At 41.6% G+C, this 27,262-nt stretch overlaps 1 protein-coding gene across 5 annotated transcripts; it reads left to right on the top strand.

Annotated features, from left to right (window-relative positions):
- Positions 1-631: 631 nt before the first annotated feature.
- On the top strand, positions 632-25,422 carry usp7 (ubiquitin specific peptidase 7 (herpes virus-associated)). 5 transcript variants are annotated; one of them, XM_079646849.1, is made up of 32 exons: positions 632-1,043; positions 4,997-5,095; positions 5,498-5,696; positions 5,852-5,990; positions 6,255-6,343; positions 6,444-6,552; positions 7,998-8,128; positions 8,662-8,716; positions 8,809-8,889; positions 9,265-9,355; positions 9,487-9,569; positions 10,605-10,714; positions 11,400-11,577; positions 11,848-11,992; positions 12,562-12,692; positions 14,370-14,504; positions 14,631-14,732; positions 15,319-15,424; positions 15,625-15,717; positions 15,816-15,883; positions 16,105-16,205; positions 16,633-16,689; positions 16,997-17,150; positions 18,543-18,610; positions 19,653-19,761; positions 21,072-21,149; positions 21,258-21,358; positions 21,922-22,021; positions 23,027-23,146; positions 23,257-23,328; positions 23,582-23,669; positions 24,378-25,422. In XM_079646849.1, the coding sequence occupies exons 1-32, from the start codon at positions 953-955 to the stop codon at positions 24,482-24,484; spliced, it is 3,390 nt and encodes a 1,129-aa protein (XP_079502975.1). In that variant the 5' UTR covers positions 632-952; the 3' UTR covers positions 24,485-25,422. The 5 variants fall into 5 exon arrangements, with proteins under 5 accessions (XP_079502975.1, XP_079502976.1, XP_079502972.1 ...); XM_079646846.1 differs by having other exon boundaries at positions 812-1,043; positions 19,659-19,761; XM_079646847.1 differs by lacking the exon at positions 632-1,043 and adding an exon at positions 1,417-1,554.
- The last annotated feature ends 1,840 nt before the right edge of the window (positions 25,423-27,262 follow it).

Genomic DNA, 27,262 nt, shown 5'->3' with positions numbered 1-27,262 from the left:
GTGAACCTGGCCGGGGATGGGCCATGGTGTTTGGATCTGGATCTCCATGCGGATGTGACATTACAGAGAAGAGCGCGACCGCCATTTTGAGATTTACCTCAGACTCAACACATCACAAACCACGGGAGGAGCGGTTTAGAAGAGAGCCACTCAGGTTAATGTTGTATGACCGGGCACATTCCTCAAAAGAAACAAGAGGGTTTGCATAGAAATGCAACCAGGTGCCGTGTTTTGTTGTGCATTGTGTTAGGTTAAGGGGCGGTTTGCGTGGATTTGGTTTATGTCGGGCCGTGTGGGCAACTCTCGTCTCCGCGAACTTCCAAATCAACACTAGTATTGGAAACTGGTTTGAATGGATAGCTCTTTCCTCCGCTCTTCCCCAGACGAGGGACAATCGGAGGAGCACACGGATTGGGGATATCGCAGATAAAGTTGTTGAATGTGTGTTAATAGCAAATGAACCGTTGTTTTCATTGTTGTTGTACCTATATCACCAGTTGGCTGCCTAGTGTCAGGTAGCTTAGCAATAAACAGGGTATTTGTTCCTCACGGTGCAGGTCGTGCTGTGCGTTGTCCCCACATTTCCCGGGGTAAAGCCGGATTGATTTAGCTAATTTAACGGGCCTCCCCTCCTCGGAGCCCCGGCCCACCAATCCCCGTCAACCCACAGCGACTAGCACCCACCAAAGGCGCCGAGATTGGGCGAATAGCGAGCAAATACGTCCGCGTTTCTCTACCCGCTCCCCCGCCGACCTCCCCTCCTCACTCCCCGGCGCTGACTGCGGACAAGGCCGAGGTCGCGACAGAGCAGGCCCGGCCGCCAAGGCTCGACCTGTCCACCCCACCTCCGCATCCTACCACACCTCACCAGCAGTCCAGATCCCGGTTCCCCCCAGAGCCGACCCTAGACAAGGTCGACAACAGCATCACCACAACAACAACAGCTGCCAACATGAACCACCACCATCACCACACGCAGCAGCAGCAGCAACAGAAAGCCGGCGAGCAGCAGCTCAGCGAACCGGAGGACATGGAGATGGAAGGTGAGTTATGGTCCATAGAAGGGTGAACGAACACTTTAAACCCTTAATTTAACTGTTGCACGAGAAATGCATGAAGTTGAAATTGTGAACGCAGAGCTCAACTTTACAGTAAACACGAAGGCCCGATGCTAGCTAGGATAGCCAGCTGCATTTTTTGCTGATTGTGCGTCCGTTGCAGCATACTTGTGTGGAGCTGACCTCATTTTGCGTTATAAGCTAAGGGGGCTTGTTTTTCCTCTCCGTATTCTTGCAATATTCACATGCTGGTCGATAACCCATCATTAGCTGTTCAAAAACAGTGTTAAACATAACGCACACAAAAAATCAATTTGCATCTTTGGGAATTGTTTTGTTCACGATCGGTCGCTGTGACAAGTTCTCTCCGATGCCGTTTGCCAAATCATCGCAGTTTAGAATCAACATGCAGTCACAGAACTCCAGGCCCGTTGATTGTTGATAACTTAACGTTTAATGTTTGTAAACACCGCAATTAAACCGGAACCATCGCTAGGTAAATTAAATCTTGCTACTTTGACGTATTGTGATTGATTTGGATAGATAGCGGCACCTGCGTTTCTCATCTACGTGAACAGAATGTTATTTTCTATGCTAACATATTACTTAAAACATAGCCCGTTAATAACCGTTATGCGTGAAACGTTAAGCCATCTTTTTCTAAATGACTGTGTTAGCATCGTGTCTGATGGCGTTAAATGCGGGCCTGCAAACAAACGAAAGCACATACTGTGTACATTATTATTTCAGTGTGATTCTTAAAATGCTATTTCAGTACATCTATCTGGCTTATATGTTTTGACCATAGGCGAATTACGGACATTTGTTTTATTGCTCAATGTTTTTCATTAAACTGGCAAGAGGGAATATACATTGCTTGCGAGACAGCTAATTTTAAGCTAGCCAATTAGCTCCAACCCCCATTTATTTACTGTCATTTGCTGGCTAGCATGCTAGTTAGCTGATCGGCTAACACTCACGGAGGGGGTGTGTGGCGATCCAAAATGGTGGCTTGTATTTTGCAATGTTCGATTTGGTTGTTAGGCCTTGCATATTTGCCTCACGTAATCTAGATGTTCCTGTTGTCTCTATTGGCCGTTGAACGATATAAAAAACGCACTCTGTGTCATACCCTTTCGCTAGAATTAATTATATTTCGCTGCGGGTATTGTGAATCCAACTAATGTTGGCTAATAACTGCCTGCAGATTAATATGAGGCTAGTGTTTGCTAGGTAGCTAAGTGGCTAACGCTAACGCAGATACGTCGATCGTGATTTGCTAAATTGACTGCGTGGTATAACAAGTTTAGCCTTGCCAGTAGGGCATATGACAATCTGTATGACTTACTTTAAATTATGTGGTGGTTTTGGAGTTTGTTAAATTATATTTTGACGTTTGACAGTGTATTATGTGAAGCGGGTGGCAGTGCTGGCAAGTAACGGTAGTCGCCGCTGCGGTAAGCCAGGCCCGCGCGGGGATTTGCTGCTTCATTGTATGGACGACCAAACGGCATGGAGCTCGCCATTTTTAATGATCTGTGTTTTTGTTATACAGCTTTGTAGCAAGGGCCACCTATGTTAGCGTTTGGTAGGCACTTTAGACACACAAAACACCCGCACCATCACATTTTACAAAGTTTTCTTTTTATTAATGTCAACTTTGGACTGAGTAGAGGCTTGAGGGAGACTTCAGCATCACTGCGTCATTTGGTCCTAGTGATTTTATGATCTGTTTGTAAACCACATTGTTTCTTGTTATGAGGTTGCTCTGTAAATATCTTATCTTATTTAATTACATAATTTATCAAGTACACACTGTCCTATGTGCTTTTTACATTTTGAATGAGTAATTTTGATACGTTTCTTACTAGTAGCAGGTGCACTCACCCCTTAGTTGCTGGTTCACCCCTGTTGGATTAATTCCAAGTGCACTGCAGCCTTACAAGGACAGTGAAAACAAGTTGACAAAATAAACTCCTCACTTTTTTTCCGCCTGCCTATAGATAAACATACCACTATTTCATTGGTTGATTGTTTATACAGTTGCAGTGGGGTTAATCCATCATATTCTCTGCATATCTCAGTCATTTTATCTGTTTTGCCAATGCAAACTTACTCAAATGCCAGGCTGTTGCTGCCACAAAAACAATCTCTGGTGATATGTTATTTAAAAAAAGTGTTGTGGCTCTTCAATCCTGTTAAATTATTGGAAAACAAATATAACAATTTATCTAATAGCACATGATTAAGATTCTAATAAATAACCTTAAAAGTCCAAGTTTAATTTAGCGATATAATGGTACTTCGTGTTATTGTTTTAGGGGTGTTATGTAATGCATTAGTGTGGTCCGATGCATCAAGTGCCAAGAAAGAGTCTTAGGATCTGCTGTGCTGTTATAACCTTGTTGTTGTAGGTTAAACACACATCTGGGGATAGTTTTCTATTTCCCCAGCATACAGTTTGTCTTGGTGATGGCTTTTATTTGCTGTTTTTAGTCCAGAGGCTTTGGAAAGGAGGAAGAATTATAATATTTAGTTGGCCCTCCCCACATGAAATTAAAATATGTATTTGTGCTTTTTTTATTAGCCTTTACTGTTGTTGTGCTACCGCAGCATACAATGTTCAATTACTGTTATGCTTCTTGGAAATATACATTTATAAATAATAAATCACTGGGTTGAGAGGCTTCTGATTTCCCCCTTGCACGTTGTATTGAAGGACTAGGCCTTAGGGGTGTTTTCATCCAATATGAAATTATTGGTCTAGCTTGTGCAGATTTTAGCGACTGATCCATTAGGATGTACTGCTCTGAAGGCGGGACAAGAAATTGTCGTAGAGTTGACTGACAAGCCACATTAGCGGGGTGTAATCCACTTGTGGAAATGAGGTCAGTTTCCCTGGAGGACTTGGTCAGTAACGTTACCCGAAGACGCACACGACTGACACCGTTGCGTCTCTCAGCTGGGAGGAAGACGAGGATCACATTAAATCCGGTGTAAGAGACGGACTGACACATCAACACATTCGGAGACATATGCCTGAGTGCTCATATCAATGCTGACTCCTGTTGCATCACTGCCATCATAACAGGATACAGGCAGATTTCACTGCCTCCTTACTCTAATCTCTCCCTTTGATCAGTGTGTTTTGATGGAAGAGGCTCCTTATTCAGCTGGGATAACTGTTGTCTTCTGTGTGCGCATGTGTTTTTGTTTGAGCGATGACTTGCAGCCTATTCCTGCATTGTGTCCATAATTACCCAGCCTACTGTAATGTCGCACGGTCTTTGTCACACACGTTCTCTCTCTCTGATTCACAGACTGGGAAAGAAGACTTGTCATGTTGGCTCAGTGGAGTTTTCCCAGTGAAATGTATAAAAGAGGAAAGAAGGATCACTTTCAGTGGGGATAAAGATAGGGATAGTTGTAATTCAAAAGCCATTCAAAGTTGGTACAAGCTGTTTTTATCCCTTTTTAGATTGCAGCGCAAATGATCCGATTGCCCATCTTAAAAGGGTGCACAGACATCTTGCAAAATCCCCCCTAAATGGTTCCCATAATTTCCACAACCTGATGACACTTCGTTAGCTAAAATATTTAAACATTATAAAAAGTATGTTTACTCATTTTTTTTCACCACATTTTCTAGAATTTAAAATGGTCAGATAGAGCGGGTGTTCTGTTTTAATCAACGCATATACTGTGGTTTGAAATGGCTATCGCTGTTTCTTGATTTCAATGTGTAACTTGAATGAATACGAATCTGACAGAAAGCCACACCTGACTTCTTTAGGTCTTGTTGCCTAATTGTAAGAATCTGTCAGATGATCTTACAATTTTGACCCCTCGTTTCTGAACTGCTGAAGTTACATAGTTAGGTTCCATCTTATCTAGGCTACAACCATACAGTCTTATCATACTGTCCCTCTCTTTTACAGCTGGAGACACGGACGACCCTCCAAGAATCCCGGCCAACCCGGTGATCAATGGTAACGTTGCCATGGCAGATGGACACACAGAGGAAGACATGGAAGATGGTGAGGATGATTTGCCTTTACACTAACAAACACAAAAACAAACACTTTTTAATGGGTGGCTGTGTATCAAATGAGTCCTTGTATGGAATCCTCTGCCTCTGTGAATGAGTGAATGCTGTTTTGTATATGTTAACGCCCTTTAAGGATTTGCATAGACTGAAAAAGTGCGATATGCATATGCAGTCCGTTTACCATTTTGCTTGTTTTAAAGCCAGTGCGGTGAGTTTAATCGTTTTAGGTAATGATCCAGGTTAAATACTATCCTTTGACTTACCCATATTCTCACATTACGTTGCATCCTTAACCAGTTACATCTAGTCATGTCGCTGGAGGAAACCCGTTCACCAACTAACCTACGCCGCCCCTTTCCCCCCCCCCCCGTCTCCCTCCATCTTCCCACAGACACCAGTTGGCGGTCAGAGGCGACTTTCCGCTTCGTGGTGGAGCGCTTCAGCCGCCTGAGTGAGTCTGTGCTCAGCCCGTCCTGCTTCGTCCGGAACCTGCCGTGGAAGATCATGGTGATGCCGCGCTTCTACCCCGACCGGCCACACCAGAAGAGCGTGGGCTTCTTCCTGCAGTGCAACGCAGAGTCAGATTCCACGTAAGAGTCTTGGCCGGACCAGGGATTGTGGGGAACATGGCAAAGGCCCGCATGCACACACCTAAAACCTCTTCAGGTTCTTACATAGACACTAAATGGCACTTGTGTGAATGCCACAGACATCCTTAAAATGTTCCTGCGTTGTGTTTTTGCAGGTCATGGTCGTGCCACGCTCAGGCCATGCTGAAAATCATCAACTACAAAGACGACGAGAAGTCTTTCAGCCGCAGGATCAGTCACCTGTTCTTCCACAAAGAGAATGACTGGGGCTTCTCCAACTTCATGTCCTGGAGTGTAAGTAGAAGAAAGATTCATGCATCAAAGACTAATATTAATAAACACATATGTTTTTCACAACCTCAATCAGAACTTATAGAAGTATTCATCTTAGCTGTGTATTCAACTTTTTTTTTTTTTTTTTGGATTGAGTGTATAGAAGAAACTTTGCTATTTGTTTATTCGGACTTCTTAATTATAAATAAAGCTAAACATGCAAGTCAGCGCTTCTACTTCTACCCACTCCTATTGATCTTAACTGTTTTGTTGGTGTTGTTTCAGGATGTGACTGATCCAGAGAGGGGCTTCGTTGATGAGGACAAAGTCACATTTGAAGTCTATGTCCAGGCAGATGCCCCACACGGAGTGGCGTACGTAGCACTCAATTCTCGCTGTGTTGACTGTCCTACAATACTCCCAGAAACCTATGTGTAGGGTTATAGTAATAACATCCATTTCTCTCTGTTACAGATGGGACTCAAAGAAACACACAGGCTATGTTGGACTGAAGAACCAGGGAGCGACCTGCTACATGAACAGCCTGCTACAGACGCTCTTCTTCACCAACCAACTACGACGGGTATGGGTTTATTCTTTTCATCTGTGTGTCTCTTTTATATGAGCTACACATTGTATTTCATATGTTGGTTTGGTTAGCAGATGCCAACCAATGCCTTAGCTCAGTGTTTGTCTACCTTTATCCATATTGTGACACATATTGATGGCAGTTACCTAAATATTGTTATGTTTATTTAAATTCACAGCTTGCATATGTATTGTATGCTTCTTTTATGTGTTGCTGCCTTTCCTGTTACTATGAGTAATTGGTTATTAATGCTCCTCTACAACATTTGATGTACCACTGTTTAGGTTCGCACCATTTGGGGAAATAATCGAAGTGCGACCTTTCTGACAGATATTGCGATTCGATTTGCGATATTTGCTTTTAAGCGACCCAACGGAAGTTTATATAAAATGCGGCCATATCTCCGGCTATGAAGGTCGTATCAACGTGCTCCCGTCTCTAGCACCCCCGCAGCCCGAGCTACGAGTGAAAGAACTAAACTTCCATGAAACTTCCATTGGTTTGCTTTAAAGTCAAGCTTAAGTTTAAGATTCACCCTGTAATAGAAACATGTGATGGAGCATTACTAACCTGACTCAGGTAGTTTGTTTCACCAAACCATCTAGGAAAGCTCCATTGGAAGCCATTTGGAAAAGTGTTTCAAAAATACTTGGCAGGTGATTGGATCAATCTGTCTATCACCTTCTATCATGGGCCACTTCTGATTGGTTAACAATGACTGGTACATGTGGAGCACAGCACTGATTGGTGTGGATGACTGACACACAAGAAAAAAAAAAAAAATGTTTCCAAATATTTTATGAATAAAGTGATAACTAAACCAAATCAGGTTGTTTATCAGAAAGTCCTCAAAAGTCCTGCAGCTGTCGGAGGACGAGTTCACTCAACGTTTTAAATTACACTCTACATTACATTTCATTTAGCTGACGCTTTTATCCAAAGCAACTTACAATAAGTGCGTTCGACCAGGAAGATGCAACCTTGAAGAAAACAGAATCATATAAGTACATCAGGTTTCATAGAGCCAAACATTTCAAGTGCTACTCAACTGGCTTTAGATAAGCCAGCCCTTTATTAGTATATAAGTGCTTTGTTAATAGTTCTATCGCTCAAAGTGGAGTCGAAAGAGATGAGTTTTCAGTCTCCCCCGGAAGATGTGTAAGCTTTCTGCTGTCCTGATTTCAATGGGGAGCTCATTCCACCATTTTGGAGCCAGGATAGCAAACCCACGTGTTTTTGCTGATGGGAACTTGGGTCCCCCTCGCAGTGCGGGGGCAGCGAGCCGTTTGGCTGATGTGGAGTGCACGTGCTGGGGTGTACGGTTTAACCATGTCACTATCGGCTTCAGGCAGGATTTTATAGGCCAGGATTTTTTTTTTTTTTTCTAACCTCCATCTTAGAGTATTGATGTATGAAATGGTCCTGACTCTCTCCCCCAGGCGGTGTACATGATGCCCACAGAGGGAGATGACTCGTCCAAGAGCGTTCCCCTGGCTCTGCAGAGGGTTTTCTACGAGCTGCAACACAGCGACAAACCCGTCGGCACCAAGAAACTGACCAAGTCCTTCGGGTAGTGTAACCTTTCTTTACAGAAGTCTGGCTGTCCTTTGCATGGTGTTGACATTTTGTATTTCCGTAGGCCAAACCGGATGTTGGCATCACAAAGACTCCCTCACCCAAAGCCAATGGGATTTTATTTAATTTAATGTTGAAATATTGCATGCGACAAGATCTGTGGAAAACACATGTTTATGATACTTAAAGGCAGGATCATCTCCAGATGAAAAGAACACAATGTTTGAAGTGTAAATGCAATCACCTGGAAGTAAAAGGCAAATATTAGGCTATAAACAAACAACGTCATGGTTGCAGACTTCACCTCTCCACCGCTAAGCTAAAGGTGGCTAATGTTGCACGTGATGGAGTTTTGTAGTCTCATTTCATTGATTGTTAGCAACTGTCATTGACTTTGAGATGAGGGAACCCGGAAGTGCTAAAATACTAACTAATTTGCTTGTTGAGGACTCATTCGGCACTACAGAGGCTTGAGTGCCTAATCCTACGTATTTGATCTAACGGACATTTTATTTTTCCTCTCTGAAGATGGGAGACACTAGATAGCTTCATGCAGCATGATGTTCAGGAGCTGTGCAGAGTGGTGAGTTCTTACATACTCTCTTGAAGAATGTGGTTGGGTACATGTAGGCATGCTGATTTATTACTGACTCACTGTGTGTGTGTGTGTTTCAGCTCCTGGACAATGTGGAGAACAAAATGAAAGGCACTTGTGTTGAGGGAACAATCCCTAAGCTCTTCAGAGGAAAGATGGTGGTATGTTCTCTGTCCTTTTCTCTTATTATCAGAAAATACCATTTTAAAAAGACAAATGTATTTTTAGTGAGCATTATGTGGTTGTTGAATTAAGAGAACACAGTAATGCACGACGATGCCATTGTGGGTCAAAGTCAGACTCAAACCTCTCAATTCAATACTTTAAACTTTACAATTCTTACCATTCTCTACTTTAAGTGGTTCTAAGATAACGTAGTAGAAATGTAGCTCAACATGTATGATGATTATTTTTGAAGAAAAGTAGTTTAGCTTTGCATAGGATGTGTCCTGTAACAAGGCCGGTTTACGAGTAGAATCAGGTAAAGGGTTTTGCTTTGTATCACACAATCTGACACGGCGTGTGTTCCTCTCTAGTCATATATCCAGTGTAAGCATGTGGACTACCGGTCAGAGCGGATAGAGGACTACTATGACATCCAGCTTAGCATTAAAGGAAAGAAGAACAGTAAGTGTCAACACAACTTCATGGCTTTTCTGAAACATTGGGAAAGACGTGCTGCACCCGATCCACCTGACTTGTGGTTTTCTAATGTGTTTATTTTCTTGATCTCATCTTTGCGTTGTTCTTATTTCCAGTCTTCGAGTCATTCAAAGATTATGTTGCAACTGAACAGTTAGATGGAGACAACAAATACGACGCGGGAGAGCATGGCCTGCAGGTGAGTCTTCACTTTGACGGGATCAGAACAATTTATGTAGGGATGGGTATCGTTAAGGTTATCAATCCGGTCTTTTAACGGTTCTTTTGGAGAGAAAAAATAAACTAAACAAAACAAATTGTGAACAAAACTAATATTGCCTTTTTATTTAAATTAAATACATAATATTTCACATCAAAAGAAACAAATGTTTTAACATCGTATTAAATAATGTGATGACACAATTGTAAACAGAATAGCTGATAACTCGGTTACCTCTAATCATTAACCCATGTTTGTTGAATTGAGTTAACTCCGTGTGTTGCTGCTAGCATACAACATACCTGTGCATGGGGCTACAGAGCTACTAGAAAGACAGTTGTCACTAAATCTGACAACCTGCTCGTGTTACCGCCCTTACATGCTAAACTCTTATGGACTACCGGTAACGAGCATTGTCCACATCGAGACGGGTAAAGTTAAACACACCTCGGAGCGCTTCCTCCTCCGTGTGTGTGTTGTTGCATGTAGCAGCTGCGTGTGTGTAAACTGCCCCGCCCCCTCGCACACAGATGGGGGAGAGAGATCTCTCGACTGGATTGGAAAGATCAAAAATACTAAAAGTAATCATAGACGCATTCTGCAGTCTTTTTGCGTATTAGAAACAGTTGGCGACACTAAAATGGCAATATAATGTTTGTGTAGCGTAAGATATGACATTTTTTACATGTCTGTCTCCGGTACCGATAACAAGACCGATAACGTCGAAGCTTAACGGTACCACGGGCTTTAATAATTCAGCCCCGTTTAATACCGGGGCTCGGTACCCACCCATTTGTGTCAAGTTCATGATTTATTCTTACCATATCGGAATTCAAGCTAATTTAAAACCCAAATCTTTGTCAAAGTTCTCTATTTGATAAAGCAGGATCCTGATGATTTTTATAAGGCCAATATAAATGTAACACCTTGGTTCAAATAAGTTACTTCAAACGTAAAGGGTTAGAGAATGTCAATGTAAGGTACTGACCTGTTTTTTCCTTTTTGGTACTCCAGGAAGCAGAGAAGGGAGTGAAGTTCCTCACCTTCCCTCCGATCCTCCACCTGCAGCTGATGAGGTTCATGTATGACCCACAGACAGACCAAAACATCAAGATTAACGACAGGTAGGAGAAGCACAATGCCGTTATTCCACTTTCCCTTATGCTTTTTTATATATTACCTTACAGACGCACACACGGCCTCGATCAGGTCTCTCCCTGTCGCATAATGCGTCGGCGGCGGATCGTTAGACATAAGTTTAGAGACACTTTATAATAACACGGGTTAAAGGGGCAGTCTATTTCCAGAAAATGGCACTTGAGCCCCCACTCTCTTAACAACATTCTCTGACCTCCTGCCCTAAAACAAGTGAGAATGAGTCATTGAGAGGTTTTCCTGCACTCCGTATCATTTTGTGTAAAGCTTTGTGGGAGCTAATGCTGTTTTAATAATCCGCAGTGACGATGTGAGACTTTCAGCACACACACACACACACGCACGCGCAGCCATCCAGAATAGCTCATTTTCCTCTCAAGCGTCTCGACGAGCTCTGAGTCATCCTTGTGAAGCTGCCACCAGCACCTGGGCCCCGAGGGCTTTGTATATGTACAGACACACACACACACACACACACACACACACACACACACACACACACACACACACACACACACACACACTCATTCATTTCTTTCCTAGATTCTCCTGCCTATCCCTTCCTTTCTTCTTCAATATCTCCCTCCCTGCCGGTTTCATCTTCTCACATTTCCCCTCTCCTCTTTGCTTCTCCTTTCTCATCTAAACTCTTAGATTTGAGTTTCCTGAGCAGTTACCGCTGGATGAGTTCCTCCAGAAGACCGACTCAAAGGACCCGGCCAACTACATCCTGCACGCCGTGCTGGTGCACAGCGGCGACAACCACGGCGGTCACTACGTCGTCTACCTTAACCCGAAAGGAGACGGCAAAGTCAGTGTAAAGGAACCAATAGTAAGTACATGGGTTGTTTTGTTTATACACCAACAATGATGTAGGCAGGGTGTGGGTTCCTGCACTTCAAATACCATTGTTATCACAACTACAAGCTTTACTCTGGGGCTGACTTTTCACCACAAATAATTAGCCTAAATATTTATTTGTTGTACTTCCGAGTTAGTATGTAGACCTTTCTGAAGGTAAAAGTTAAAATATGGATATGAAAAAAAAACACAAACCTTAAATAGAAATTCAACGTTTGACCAAACCTATTTTCTCTCTCAGTGGTGTAAGTTTGATGACGACGTGGTGTCGCGGTGCACCAAGGAAGAGGCCATAGAGCACAACTACGGTGGACACGATGACGACCTCTCAGTGCGCCACTGCACCAACGCTTACATGTTGGTGTACATCCGCGAGTCCAAGCTCAGTAAGTCACATACTCCTTCTGCATGTCATGCTAATGTATAACAACAACAACAGCTGCTGTGAAATGACTCGCTCATAATCATTCTCCTCATCTGCAAACACTAGGGCTGCCCAATTTAACACAATCGTATCTTTATAGAAACTTTTGCAAACGGCACATGTGTCAAAATACATTCTGAGTTATACGGGCCCTATTAGGCAAAAGTTCAGGATTCCTAATTTTATTTTGTTTCTCTACGTTTCCATGCTTTAATGTTCAAAAAGCTCTTTATTTCTCTCATACTGCCTGTGCTGCAGAACCTGTTTTCACCCTCTGTCTGAAACCAGAGCCCAGTCTGCTCTGATTGGTTAGCTGGCCGGCTCTGTTGAGATCAATGGTGCTGCCCTAGCCCCCACTATGTATATTTAACGGAAGATATCATTCCTGTTTCCGCTTTTTCATTTGATAACTGAGTTCTTCACAGTAGCAGCCTTAGGTTTCTCTCTCAATGACTAGTTAACACACACATGTTACAGTACTGCAGTCTGTCTGCTCTATGATTCTTACCCGCGTCTCTCCTCTTATCCCAGGCGAGGTTCTCCTCCCGATGACAGACGTGGACATCCCCCAGCAGCTGGTGGAGCGTCTGCAGGAGGAGAAGAGGGTGGAGGCGCAGAAGAGGAAGGAGCGCCAAGAGGCTCACCTCTACATGCAGGTCCAGGTAGGAAACCAGAGCCGCTTCTATATCATTTGCAGACTTGTGGTGCAGGCAGCTAAGTGTACGGGTTTGGAGAGAGTCCCTTTGCGTTTGGCTTTTTAAGAGTTTCAGACTGAACGGAGCTTGGAAGCTTTCCTCACATCGTTGCTACTGCAGTGCTGTAAATCTGCCGGTGCCAGACCAGCAGATTGGGCCCTTGCAGGCGCTGCTCTAACACAGGGGTTCCCAAAGTAGGGGACCCCCCGGGGGGTCACGAGAACCCGAGTGGGGGTCGCGAGATGATTACAAAATAAAAATGGAAAATAAAAAAAAATAATAAAAAAAATTACTCTTTTTAAAAAATTATTATTACCGTAATAATAACGTTTGCATAGACATTTTTCAGGGGTGGACTAGCCATCTGTATAATTTCCCGGCAACGAGGCTCCCCCTTTGACAATCCACTAGCGCAGTGTTTCTCAAACTTTTTCATACCACCAGGACCACTTAACCAATCAAAAACACTCACGGACCACCCAACTCCACAAATATCCCAAAACAATAGGCCTGCTTACCCATTCCAGCAGTATATAACACATTACAGCCTAATAAGGACAGCTTAACCTTCTCTATATCGCCTCGTTCACACATTAAATCAACAATACACATACAACTACAGATTGTATAAGCATTTAGTTCAAATGCGATTTAAAGTCCTTTCAGGTTTTACACCTCTTATTATGAAATGTAGAATACATTAATTACGAGTTGATGTCCGAGCCAACAGACTCACAGATTGTTGGCTACTGAGAGATATGCAAAATACACTGCATGTAGTACGACACAAACCTCCGCTGTGGATTTTCAAAACAAAATACAATAAAACTATGGTCGCAGGCCCAAGTTAAACTCTCTGAGGCCTGCTCGGTCTGTCTACAAAACAAAAATAACTTAATAATAATAATACTTTTTTTAACAGTATTTTTAGGGTGGCTTTGCGTATTGACAGCTTCCCTGTTAGATAAACATATTATTTTTTTAAACATTTATGGGACCTAATGCGTCCCTACCAAGATCTTTATGTATTGTCAGATATTTTTCTGAAAATATTCCTCAAGGCTGAATCTGAGTGCGCTGCTTTAACTGTCAGACCTTGTCTCTTGTGATTGTGCATTAGGACTCCATCACTACAGCTTCACTATCTGTAAAGAAACGACAAGAATGACCGTTTTTCATATATTTTATGATGCATTAAAATTCTCCTAAAAACGGCCCCTTTCTGTACTGCAGAGTGGACGGTTGTTTTCTACGCCTTAGAGAAGCAAGATGTGGAAGTCACAGCGTAGTCTAGATATTAAAAAGCAGTGATTGAAGGAAACTGCTTGTTAAAGATAAGAGAGCTTCATCCTGTTCAAAGATGTCAGCTGCTGTGCCTTTCATTATTTGTCCCAAGTATTATGTCAGGACACAAATATTTGTTTTCTTTATCAGTTTCTGCTGGAGAGGCAATAGGAAGAGACTCAGTTCCTCATTTTTTGTAACAGATCTCAGCTAATTTTCAACATGAGAAAATCCTTGCATTTTTAAATGTGTTGAAAAAGTTGTCACAGGATAAATTAGCTGCCTCTTCCATACATTCTCCCAACGAGATTTTGCTTCTGTCTGTCAATCACTAATGTTGTTTTTTCTTCCTGTTCACAGATAGTAACAGAGGACCAGTTCTGCGGTCACCAGGGCAACGACATGTACGACGAGGAGAAGGTGAAGTACACGGTCTTCAAAGTCCTGAAGAGCTCCACACTGCAGGAGTTTGTCCAGACCCTCTCCCAGACCATGGTGAGAGACTCAAAGATATACTGGTGTTGTGCGTCGTTGTCCTCTTGATGTTGCCACTTTCCACCTTTTTTTTTTTTTTTTTTATACGTGCAAGTTATATTAAACTCAACGACACGTTTGCCTCAGGGTTTCCCACAGGACCAGATGAGGCTGTGGCCCATGCAGGCGCGTAGCAACGGGACCAAGCGACCCGCCATGCTCGACTACGAGGCCGACTGCAGCAAGTCGGTAAGTGTTGGGAAGACTGGTTTGTGGGTGTGACCTGTACAGGTATTTGTTAAAACTCGTTGGACATCTTGGAATTGTTTCCTCCTGCTGTTCAATCTACCACCGAAGCTTACGACTAACATTTATTTGCATCCAGTACAAAGATAGTTTGCAGTAGATGTGCAGCTTTGCGATTGTATTGGGTCAATGTTATCATTATTTATTATTAACTATTAAACGAGTTAAATATTCTCCAAAACGGCACCATGTTACAGGATGTTTCTGATGTCACTGTGTATACGTCATTAAATCGTCCTTGGTCAATTAAACTGGCAACATTAAATGCATTTCTAACGGACATCCAGCCGCCGTTTACCAGTGACCTTTGATTGGTGCATCTTTAGTTTCACAGTGTTTAGCTTAACTCAATGGAAGCAGGATCTATGTAAATGAGAGGGGGCGACATCTCAATCACGCCACTCCAAAGAATCAAGCTTATGAAACTTCAGTGTATTGTGAAATGAGCATTTGTGCATTACAAGACTGTACGAAAACATACAGTACTGTTTTCCACTCTTTAATGTTTATTTCCAATGTTTCGTTTCAGATGATCGACTTGAGCGACAACGAGAATCCCTGGACAATATTCCTGGAGACGGTGGATCCAGAGATGGCAGCCAGTGGGGCCACATTACCCAAGTTCGACAAAGACCGTGAGTCCCACACGTCCCTGACACGTTGATGCTCAGTAGAATTGAGTTTGAACTGTTTCTAACCGACTTGAGTAGACGTCAAAAGTTCTGAATTAGTTTTTGCGTGTATCGTTTTCAATTTGGAAAACTCATTAAAGCAACTCTTTGACATGTTTCCCACCTTTTGTTGTAACAATGTCCTTGCCTCTTTTCCTTTTTAGATGATGTCATGTTGTTCTTGAAGATGTACGACCCCAAAACCAGAAGCTTAAATTATTGTGGACATATCTACACACCTATATCCTGCAAAATAAGTAAGTGGTCCAAGTCTATTTTAAGCTTAACTCACCGTTAGGTAAAAATGGCTTCAACTTATTTATTAAATCATATTTTTGTGTGTCTTTTCTTCCAGGAGACCTTCTACCAGTCATGTGTGAGAGAGCCGGGTTTCAGCAGGAAACTAGCCTTATCCTCTATGAGGTGATATATTTATTTAGTGGCACATTTCTCCATCTTTCTCTCACTTGTTCGCTCTTGTATTGTAACACAGACTGTCTCACACACTCTGCTGTTCACACTGTCAAATACAGCATCTCTTTTTCCCACTAAACTGTTTTTTGTTCGCGTTTACACATCCAAACCCAAACACCCTTAGACCGTAGATATTGACTAAGTTTCCCATGATGCCTTGTGTCTCGCAGGAAGTAAAGCCCAACCTAACAGAGCGGATACAGGACTACGATGTCTCTCTGGACAAGGCCCTGGATGAGCTCATGGACGGGGACATCATCGTCTTCCAGAAGTAAGACTTTATTTTATGTGTGTGTTTTACATTTGTGGTGTAAAGTGTGAGCTAATTCCATCATAATATATTTTGACGACTTCACAACTGAGTTATTTTGCTATTTTTTTTAAAACGTTACAACAGCGTTACCGTGTAGAATTAAACGTATGGAGTTGTTAACCGCTAGAAGTGCTAACTGACAGCTGCTGGAGTCAGAATGCATGAGGAAGGGGATGCAGTCATCATGCTTTCTGAGACAAGTAACAATGACTGTAAAAAGAGCTTGCGTTTCGTCCCTTTACCCTGAACTTCTATGATTTAATTATAGTACTGTTTGTTATACTACCAGTGAGACAGAGGAACTATTTCTCTCTGGTATTTGTAATAAAATGCATAGAAAAAACGGAGACGTAGCAGAATCAGAAATCCTTTATTTGTCCCACAGCGGGGACATTTCCAGTGTTCAGCAAAGGGACAGTGCAGATACAAAGGCAGACATAAAGTAAGTAGACTAACATATTAAATGACGAGGCAATCACATTTTTTTTTTAAAGTGCACATCCAAGGTTTAAAAAAAAAAAAAAAGAGAAAAGTGTTTATATTGCTCACGTGTGTAAATGGAGGAAGTACTTGTTTAGAAATGTTGTCAGGACTGTTGACTCTAGTCTGCTTGTCTTGGTCCTGCTATTGTTTTATACCTTTTTTAATTTTCTCTCAGCCCGTCACATTTTTTGACTTTTGTCCAATCCTCTCCTGTAAACCTGGCATGTTCCACATCTCCAATCAATTCTCCTACTTTCGTCTTGCAGGGACGACCCAGAGAGCGACAGCAGCGAGCTGCCGACGGCCAAGGACTACTTCCGGGATCTCTACCACCGGGTGGACGTCATCTTCTGTGACAAGACCATCCACAACGACCCGGGCTTCGTCGTCACGCTGTCCAACCGCATGAACTACTTTCAGGTAAGAGCTTTATGAGTTAATGTTTGACGTGAAGGGGTAAAAAGGTAGTGATTTCACTGTTTATCAGCTTAACGTGCTTAATGTTGATTTAACAAACACGTGTCATAAGAGTTTATCCTTTTTTTTGTTGTGTAAAGAATTGAATCCATCTTCGTTACTCGTTCACTGAAGTAATGGAGTATTACCCAATATTTATCCGACAAGTCAAAAGCCCTGTTATTTATTTGAGTAATTTGCTGCCGTATGAATATGTAATAGGGATGCCAGAAACTAACCATGATCAAATTCTAAAATCGGAGAGCCCTGGCGAATATTAATCGATTATTCGCCTGCGCTGCTGGCCTCCTCCAAGTTTACAGTAAAACAAACTGGTGGTGTGACCAATGGCCATTTACAATTATTAATACTATTACTATTATTAGCATTAGTCTATATTTTGGTTGAAACTAAGCCAGGAAAAAAAAGAAAAACATAAATAATAATAAAAAAATATATAAATAAAATCGAAATTTAAAAATAATTTTCGATTATGGAGACTGTAACGAATATTCGAATAATCGCTGGCATCCCTAATATGTACAAAGGCTATAGAGAGGCGAAGTCCCGCCCATCTACTTCCGCCCCACGGGACCTTATTTCGGAAAAATTATGTATTGAAGTAAATGGGGAGAGAAAGATTATCTTTCCATCCCGTTTGAATTGTGCCACGAATTACACATATGATGTTTGTCAATCTTAAAATATAATTTCCATGTCAAAAAAAGTCAAAGTTTGTCGTAAAACTGTTGAAATATAAGACTATGAAAAATACGCAACTAGAAAGACTACAAATCCCAGAGTCCCGGTCCCGCATGCTGGCTCTTACGGAACCGACTAACTCCCCTTTTGTGTATGTACAGCTCTCAACATGCTGATTTTCACCTCTTTTAATACTTTCCGCCTCATTCTGAAAGAAAGAAGTGAAATGTGACGGCCGTCTTGGTGTGTGGTGCGAGACGGGAGATGTAGTTCATTGAGCGGTTTCACACACAAGAAAGTGTTACTTCACAGTTTTACGACACATTTTTATTTTTTCTTTCTTTCAAAATAATCTTTTAAATTGACAAACATCTTATGTGTAATTTGTGGCACAATTCAAAAGATAATCTTTCTCTCTCCATTGAACTCAATACATACTTTTTCCGAAATAAGGTCCCATGGAGGTCCCCCGGAAAGGGAGAGACTTCGCCTCTCTATAGATTTGGTGCCCTGAATGCTTTAAACATGCCACGTCTCAGCTTATCTTTAATTTGTTCTCCCTGTAGTCTGTTGGCATTTCAGTTGTAAGTGAGTTCTGACAGGCTGAGCTGATTTCCAATTGTAATGTTTTTTTTGTTGTTTGTTTTTTGTCAGGTGGCCAAGACAGTAGCACAGAGGCTGAACACAGATCACATGCTGCTGCAGTTCTTCAAGTCACAGGGGTAGGAGGCTTGTCTCATCCATGTTTTGCAGATTATACTTACTGACTTTTACCTTAGTAACACCATTAATGCAGGACTTTAACTTGTGTGTATAAATATATATATATATAATTTTTTAGCTTGGTTTAAATATTTTACTCATGTTAAGGGTCTGAATGCTTTTTCCAACATGGTAGATAAGTGTTCCTTATTCTCTATTTCCTGATTACTTATACTTTTTTTTTTTAAGTCTTCACTTAAAAATATTCAGGGATTAGAGTTACATGATATATATTCCTTATTTACACCTGGCACCACTAACTCTCAAATGTTCTAAATAGATTTGATAAGTGGCAGCAACATAATTTAAAACCCTGATCACTATTGTTGACCTTTTTAAACACAATACTGCACAGTCATTCCTACCATTTGTTGATTTGGGGGGATTGAAAATACAGCATGCGTTTATGGAGTTTTTAGTACACTACTTCCCCATTGACCAATAATGCTTATGGTGTAAAATGTGGGCTGATAGTCACCATTTCCAAAGCATTAACTTTAATGCGGTTAATAGGAATGTGCTGTTTAACATGTGTCATGCTACATAGGCAGAAATATCCCAATAAATATCATATATTAGACATTCCTGAAATACTAATATTGGTGCATTATGCGACATAACTGTCATAACACTTATTGTGTGATGTTTTGAAATAACTACAGAGGGCTCTTGTGTACTGTTGTCCTTCTCACAGCTTGTGATGTTTGCCTTTGATTTGACTACTTGCAGCTGTCAGTAGAAATGTTGCGTAACCTGTCCCCCCCCACCTTTCTTTGTTGTTTTCCTCTAACTCCTCCCACTCTGCCTCCCTCCCGCCTCTCTTCTGCCTCTCTGCATCTTCTCTGAATTTTTTCGTCTTCCCCTCCCGTTCACCCACCTCTCCTTGCCTCCTTTCTCTGCTCCTTCATCTCTTCTTTGTTCCTCCCCCCCTCTCTCTCTCTGCTGTCTTCCCTCTCTCCCCCCTGGGTTGTCTTCCCCCCTGCCTGGTGGTGTGGTGGCCAGGTACAGGGACGGTCCAGGAAATCCTCTCAGACACAACTATGAGGGAACGCTGCGGGACCTGCTGCAGTTCTTCAAACCACGGCAGCCCAAGAAACTCTACTATCAGCAGGTAGGAGTCTGCCAGCTCTCAGGTTTTGTGTTTTAGCATTATTGGTTTGCTTTCCCGTATGTTCTTGGAAGTATCTGTTGGCCCAAGATGGCTGCTGTTGTGCCAAAAGTCAGCTTAAAGTGGACCTATCATGCTATATTTGAATAATATAGTGTAGGGCCATACCTATATAAGGCATATTTATACTTTTTATTTTTCAAAATACCAAACAGATCATGCATTTTAGCCATTCCTCATGTCGCTCAATTTAACACTGTCTTTGCATTGGCTGATTCTGTGAGAACAGCACCATCTACAGGCCTGGCATATGTACTACAGCGTCTCCAGCGCTTTCCAACGGCAATGTCCGTGGCTGTCTCCTCCTGATTGGTGGAGTTGGCCCAATAGCCGTAGCGCCACTTCTGTGACGTCATAGCAGTGTTCAAATCTGGATCAGTCTGTATCAGATCCGTTGCAGCTCCTTTTTAAGAGATTTGGGTATGGAGGAAAATAGAGAGGGGTGTGTTTTCTGACACTCGGTGAGTTCCCCTTGGATAGGTCACCTTTAAATGTTTTAAGCAATTTCTTTACTCAGTCTTTTCACTTTTAAAATCTTTTATTTTTCACACTTTTTCATGTTGCTCATCGTCTTTCATTCAGACCTGTTTTTTCTGCATTTTAGTAGTTTATGTAACATATTTGACCTTTTGTATTGTTGGTCTAGTGATGGTCATTTTTTACAGAGAAAAATAATTTTCTAATTTATAGGAACAATTTGGTTGATATTCATAAATATTCCCCCCCCCCCCCCCCCCCCCCCCCTAAAACTATTGGATCTCCTGTCAGAATGTGATGTCATTGATGCTTTATCATTTTTCTCACTAGTCAAACTGTGCTTTTCTGCCATTCCTGAAAGTCGTCGAGGCAGTGAATCACACTTGAGATGACAAACCAGTAGATATTCCAACAGGCAGCTGTCCTCTCCTGCCGTATGCGGATTTGAATGCGACTTCATTTGTCGTGAAGGGCCTAGCTGCATTAACAAAGCTATGTGGGGTAGAAAAACCTGGCCTATCAGTTATTTATTTTCTTATCAATGCGGTTATCCTCGAGTCTCTCTTGCGGTTTTTAGTTAAAGCTGTGCAGATACGCATGAACGGGAGATCCTCCTGACAACAGAAAATACTGTATTATGTGCACACGGTTGCACCACACATCTCATTTAGATTGAAACCAGTGGGGTCTGAATGATGGAAACGCATTTAACCACAGGGTGCTGCTGCCACTCCCTGGATGCAAAATCTGATGGTCTTGTTTCTCTCTGTTCACAGTTAAAGATGAAGATCACAGACTTTGAGAACAGGAGGAGTTTTAAATCCATATGGCTCAACAGCCAGTTCAGAGAGGAGGTGAGAAACACACAACCTAACACTCCCACTCCCCGAGGGGAACTACACATTCATCAAATGCTTTGTGTGTTACGAGCAAATGATTGAAACTGTGTGTGTGTGTTGCAGGAGATCACCCTCTACCCTGACAAGCACGGCTGTGTGCGGGACCTGTTGGAAGAATGTAAAAAGGCAGTGGAGCTCTCTGAAAAGGGCTCTGACAAGCTGAGGTATACACCCTGCTGGAGTGTGTGTGTGTGTGACGTGTTTAAATGTGTTTTTAATGTATTGCTACAGTTTCCATGAATGCAGCCATAATACTTTAGGTCACTGCTTTCAATCCAATGATACTACTGACTGTATTGTAAAGCAGCATCCTGTAGCATAAACACACAGTTGGTTCACCTCCAGAGTCCAAACAAGGATCAGTTTCAGCAAAGACTCTACTGTGGTTTCCCAAAAAATGTAAAGTGTAGTGAGAAACAAGAGATCAGCTGGTTTTCCTAACACCTCAAAACGACCTTTACCATGTACTGTCACAGTTGAGTGATCACAAAAGAAAACCATTTGTATTTAAAGATGTAATGAATAGTTTTGAATTCTGCCCTGGCAATACCAGTTGTACTCACTCAAAGCTTGGAGACTCGTCATTGTTATAAAGTAGTCTTCAAACGCTCTAGGTTTTTTGCAGACCAGTGTTTGGGTTACCCCCTAATTCTATGCTCTGAGAAATCTGTTCTCCTTTCAGAAGCTGCAGTAGAGTATTAATCTTCCCCTCTTCCTCCCCCTGCAGGCTGTTAGAGATAGTAAGCTATAAAATCATCGGAGTTCACCAGGAGGACGAGCTGCTAGAATGTTTATCTCCGGCCGCCAGCCGCACCTTCAGAATAGAGGTATGTGTGTCTGTGAGGCGCTGCCCGCTTTTCAAATTAGGTTTATTTTTCATTTTCCTCCTTCAGTCACTTACCAGGATCTCACTGAAACTGTATGTCTTGATCCGGGTAGCTTGGTTTGACTTTTTCAAAACAATCTTTATATAAGTTACATTTTTTAACCAATCTGAAGTGCTGAACTCTTCTCACTTAAAGTTTGATTCACTTGTGTTTATTTTTAAGGCCTTACTGTTTTTTGAACACCCTTAAAAACCTAGTTTCACGTGGGCCCTTTTCTCATGCACCTGCAACTTGGCGTAAAATACTAAACATACTAAATGTTACTTTTCTTTTTTACTTTGGGCAATTTAAAATGTATATTTCATCCCTTTACACTTATTCTGGTTTTAGTTGATTCATTTGCTTAAACATTTTAATTGCCACATTGACTCTTAAAGTTGAACAGTTAAAAGTCAAAATAGAATAAAGGATTAATAAGTATCTGGTTTACATACCCATGCCCTTAGAGCAATCAGTGCAGATTGGCAAAAACTTTAACCAGTTAAGCCCCATGTACCGGGGGCATGGTACGCAACATCTTGCAAGAAACAGTGTCTGAGGGCTCCTTAAGATTTAATAAACTATGAATGTGTCATACTCACTTAACGGGAAGAAACTCAGACAATATTAACAATTTCTAGCTAAACGAAACCCAAGGGTAATAACAAAGGCTCTGAATTAGCCCCGAGCGAAAGAACGCTAACGCACTTGGCACAGAACTCACAGTGAAATACCCTTATTACTTATGGGGTCTGCACAAAGAAGTGAAGATATGGTCATTTGTTCTGGGAATGTCATTTTCGAGCCTGAGACCTGGAAAACAGGCTCGGGGCTTGAATGGTTAATCAGCCGAGGTCAACAAATAAAATATTTAGCCTGCACTACGTTGATTAAATCTTTTCTCTTTTACTAAATGTTTTCTCTTTTCTCTCTCTTCCTTTTGTCTTTTTGTGTTCCCTCTCTCAGGAGATTCCTTTGGACCAGGTGGAGTTGGACAAAGACAGCGAGATGCTCATCCCTGTCGCTCACTTCCACAAGGAGGTCTTCGGCACCTTCGGGATCCCGTTCTTGCTGAAGATCAGACAGGTGTGTGTTATTTATTTATTTTGAAAACCTTTTTGAAAAACGATTTCTGGTTTTATTTATTTAACACAACTTATTACTCAGTTACTAACTCTTTGCTCTTCTCCCTGCAGGGTGAGTCTTTCCGGGAGGTGATGAGGAGGATCCAGACCATGCTGGACCTTCAGGAGAAAGAATTTGAGAAGGTACGACTCCACGCTCCGTTAGCACAACCGGAGAAAAAAATACAATTTTCTCTAGATTTGAAGTGTTTTTAACGTGAATACTTGTCACAGATGTCACTGTACTGTCACGGTTCTAGTACTATGAAAAAGGACTTTTCCATATGTTACACAAAAATGTTCAACATGCAGTGTGGCAGAAGGTACTCTTGTGTTTCCTGCAGGTAAAAGGTGTCTGGCTGTGGAGTAACGTGCATTTCTGTGTTTTCTTTCTCAGTTCAAGTTTGCGATAGTGATGATGGGCCGGCATCAGTACATCACTGAAGACGAGTACGAGGTCAACCTGAAGGACTTTGAACAGCCAGGTATTTACTGCTTTTGATGTAAACACAACCATCGCTGCCGTGGTTACTTCACTTACAACGTGTTTCCCAAACCAAAGACTCCTCCTGATCCCCTGCAAAGAAAGAAGGAATACACATATTTACATCGTTAACGTGAACTCATTTAATTCCACCTCAGCGAAGGAGTCTTAACTGCGTTTTGCTCGTCATTCACTGCCATTCTTGTTTTTCTGTTTTCTCTCATGTCGTACGCTGTGAACACGTGCAGGGTTAATTTTGACAGTTAAGCGTCTCAAATCTCACACTGCTGCCGTGCCTTCACAGGAAGCGACGGTCTCTGCTGTTAGCTAGCTAGCTAGCAATGTCATCGTTTGCACTGACGAAGCTTAGTTTGTACTGTAACCACACAGCGATTTAAGCTTTATTGGAACTAAGCTGTAAATGCTTAAAGGTCCAGTGGGTAGGATTTAGCTGAAAACTAGCCTGGCATTGACTCTGATGCGTTTGATTTGTCCATTTTGAGCTACTGAAGACTCATAACAGCACAACACAGCATAGATTAAGGCCGATGTTAAGCTAACGCAAACACAGCAATGCTAACTAAGGTGAAAAACATTTTTGAATACCAGTTTTGCCAATAAACATTAAGGATGTTTACAAATATTTCTCAGTTCCACAGCGATTACATCTTGAAATGGGAGACTCAACGTGCACTCACCTCTCTTCCAGGTAACATGTCTCACCCGCGTCCCTGGCTCGGGTTGGATCATTTCAACAAAGCTCCAAAGAGAGGTCGCTACACCTACCTGGAGAAAGCAATCAAGATCCACAACTAAAAAAAAAAAAAGCAGCCCACCCTTCCTCTATGTCCTCCTCCTCCTCCGCCTTCCTCCCTACCTACTTTAACACACCATAACCACAGACTGTAACCAACCGTGTTTGTTTGTGTGAGACTGTGTGCGTGCGTATGTGTGTGTTCATCACTTAACACCCTGCCTGGACACCTCTACAGCTCTACACCGGCACCATGTCTTCAGCGATTTCGGATCTTGCTGCAACTGACGGGTTATCCTTCAACCACAAAATAAACTGCACCAACCACCTCCTGACTGTTGATTTTGTTGTTTATTTGATTTGATTTTTTTTTTTTTTTTTTTTTAATCGTCTCCCTCCGTGTTCGAGGCTGCTCGATTGTTGTTGTTTCCCCCCTGGCTTTCTAAACCTGTGACTGCTGTTTGTTTGTCCTTTTGGTCCAGAAGTGGGAGAAATTTAATTTGATTTTTAATATAAAATAAGCAGAGAGGAAGTGGGACACGGTATAAAAAATATATATATATACACAAATATATATATGAACTTCTAGACTTAGTTTTTGTTCTCCCACCTCACTCACCAGCTTCTTTTGTCCCTTCACATTATTTTGGGGGGTTGTTTTTAAATAAAGTTGTTTGAAGAGGAGGAGAGTTTGATGGAAGGATGTGGGCGAGGACTAACTGACAGAAAAGAGGGGGAAAGGGCATGATGGTCATTTATTTTCCGAGGGCGTCCATCCCGAGGCTAACTAGTTGCGCTGATGTGGTTCTTTATATTTTCTGCTCCCAACCCTTTTTAGTGCAACTAAGCAAGTATTTCCAAGTTTACACGCAAGTCTTTCTCACTTAGTTTTTGGTTGTTGGAGGAAGAATTATTTTTCTTTTGTCTCTTTCTTGCAGATCTTGTATAATAAAATTAAAATCCACAGCATCTGTTTAAAAATAAATGGGGTAAAAAATGAGGAGGAAATTTGTCTGTATTTCATCTTGCACGTTGGCACTTAATGTCAGAGGTTTCTCAGGACTGGCAAATGTGTATTTTGGTTTTTCCGTTGCAATGCTACTTTTAAAGGAACACACACATGCACGGACATTAACCCCCTTGACTTTCTCGTCCTTTTGTTTCTTCTGGGGGTTTTCTTGTCTTTCTCATTCATCCTCCTCTAGGCGCACACACACACACAAGCTTTGTCATCTTCTCTCTTGGTTGACTGTCGCCTCCAGGTGGTTGGTAGCAGTAACTGCGCTGTGCTTGCTAGGGAGCTGCAGACACAACAGGTTTGAGGACTGTGTAGAGACAAAACCAGCATTGTAAGAAAAAGAAAAAAAACACTTTAAGCCCTACGAATTAATTTCTCTTGTTTCTTTTAAAGCACAGATGGAATGCTCCCCTAATAGCGCATAGCTGGCTCTGTAAAGACAACATTTAAGAATTGTATATTTAAAAATATTAACGTGTAAAATTAAAGAGAAGCACGCGCCATTTTCTTGTTGGGTACAGAAGGAGCCAGGTGTTCATATTTCTTGTGTGTAGGGTTTTCTCTTTTTTTCTGCGTTCCTGATGTACCATTGACGATTTTCTTCTGTTACATTTGGATTTTTTTTTTTTTTTCAAAACTAACTGCATTGGGTTTGTCTTGTTAAAAAGTGCAGTACAAAGATGACCTGCAGAATCATACCTTAATTTGGTCTTTTCCAGTTTAAAATCCTCAGTGTAGCAGCAGTGTACGACAACTATTCCTGTATATTGCCTTTTTGCTGGAAAATGTATGTTGAATAAAATTTTCTATAAAAACAAAAAACACAACTCTGCTGCTTTTCCACACCAGTGTTTGACCTGAAACACTGTTAAAAGGATTCAACATTTTTGGGAAATGCACTAGTTTCTTTATTTTGGTGGAGTTGGGTGAGAAAATCGGTACCACTCAATCTTCTCATCCAACTTGTGCCTAGAAAGCGAATAAGTGTATTGTTTCCAAAATGTCCAACTATAACTTCGATATTTTAAGTTGCCATAAAACTTTTTTCCATTGAGCAATAATTAGCTGGACAGAGCTCGGCATGCTTCCCCAAATCCCAAGACAACATTATTCAATTTAAACGAGACTACAGTTCTGCACCTTGGCTTTGAGCTAGCTTAATGCTAAAAAGAAATAGCGCGCTAACAAGCTAATGTTTAGCAGTTATAATTGCTTTATAATGTGCTGTGTTAACACTAAGAATCCATATTAATGTCCCCCCTTAATGTGGTATTCATAATTTGGTACGTTTTCAAAAAGGGTTAACTTTCTTTCTTAATTTAAATAATGTGAAAGCTAGCCCGCTAGGAGTTCTGAGGTGTTGCCACAAATGGTGGGGGCCAGGAAAGTACATTTTTTTTGGGTCCATAATAAGTTGATATATTCCAATTTTCTCACTTTGAGTTTTTTAGAACTTTGTTATGTCTCAGCATTTTGGAAATTCCTAACAGCCTTATTTTTCTCCCATCTTTTCCCGTTTTAAGTTACTGCTAGCTAGCTTTATCATTAGCCTCGACAGCCTCAACAAGCCTATAGGGTAACGTTAGGCCTACTTTTTGCCGTTAAAATGGAAGAAGCCCTAATATCCAATAAAAAGAGGTCTATCCAGGTTAGTAATACAAAATAATTTACAAAAAATATATACATTCTTGTAAAAGGTGGACTGAAAAAATCAAATCGAGACATCCTCACTGTCTCAGGTTTTAAAGGTCCCCTATCATGCTATTTTTAGGCAATAGCATAGGTCTCGGATATATAATTTAAAAAAACATGTCTAAGAAGT

This window comes from Notothenia rossii, assembly GCF_949606895.1.
Source record: "Notothenia rossii genome assembly, chromosome: 8".
Taxonomy (NCBI): Eukaryota; Metazoa; Chordata; class Actinopteri; order Perciformes; family Nototheniidae; genus Notothenia; species Notothenia rossii.
Note: the sequence above shows the minus strand (reverse complement) of the source record. Positions and strands in the feature narration are given on the sequence as shown.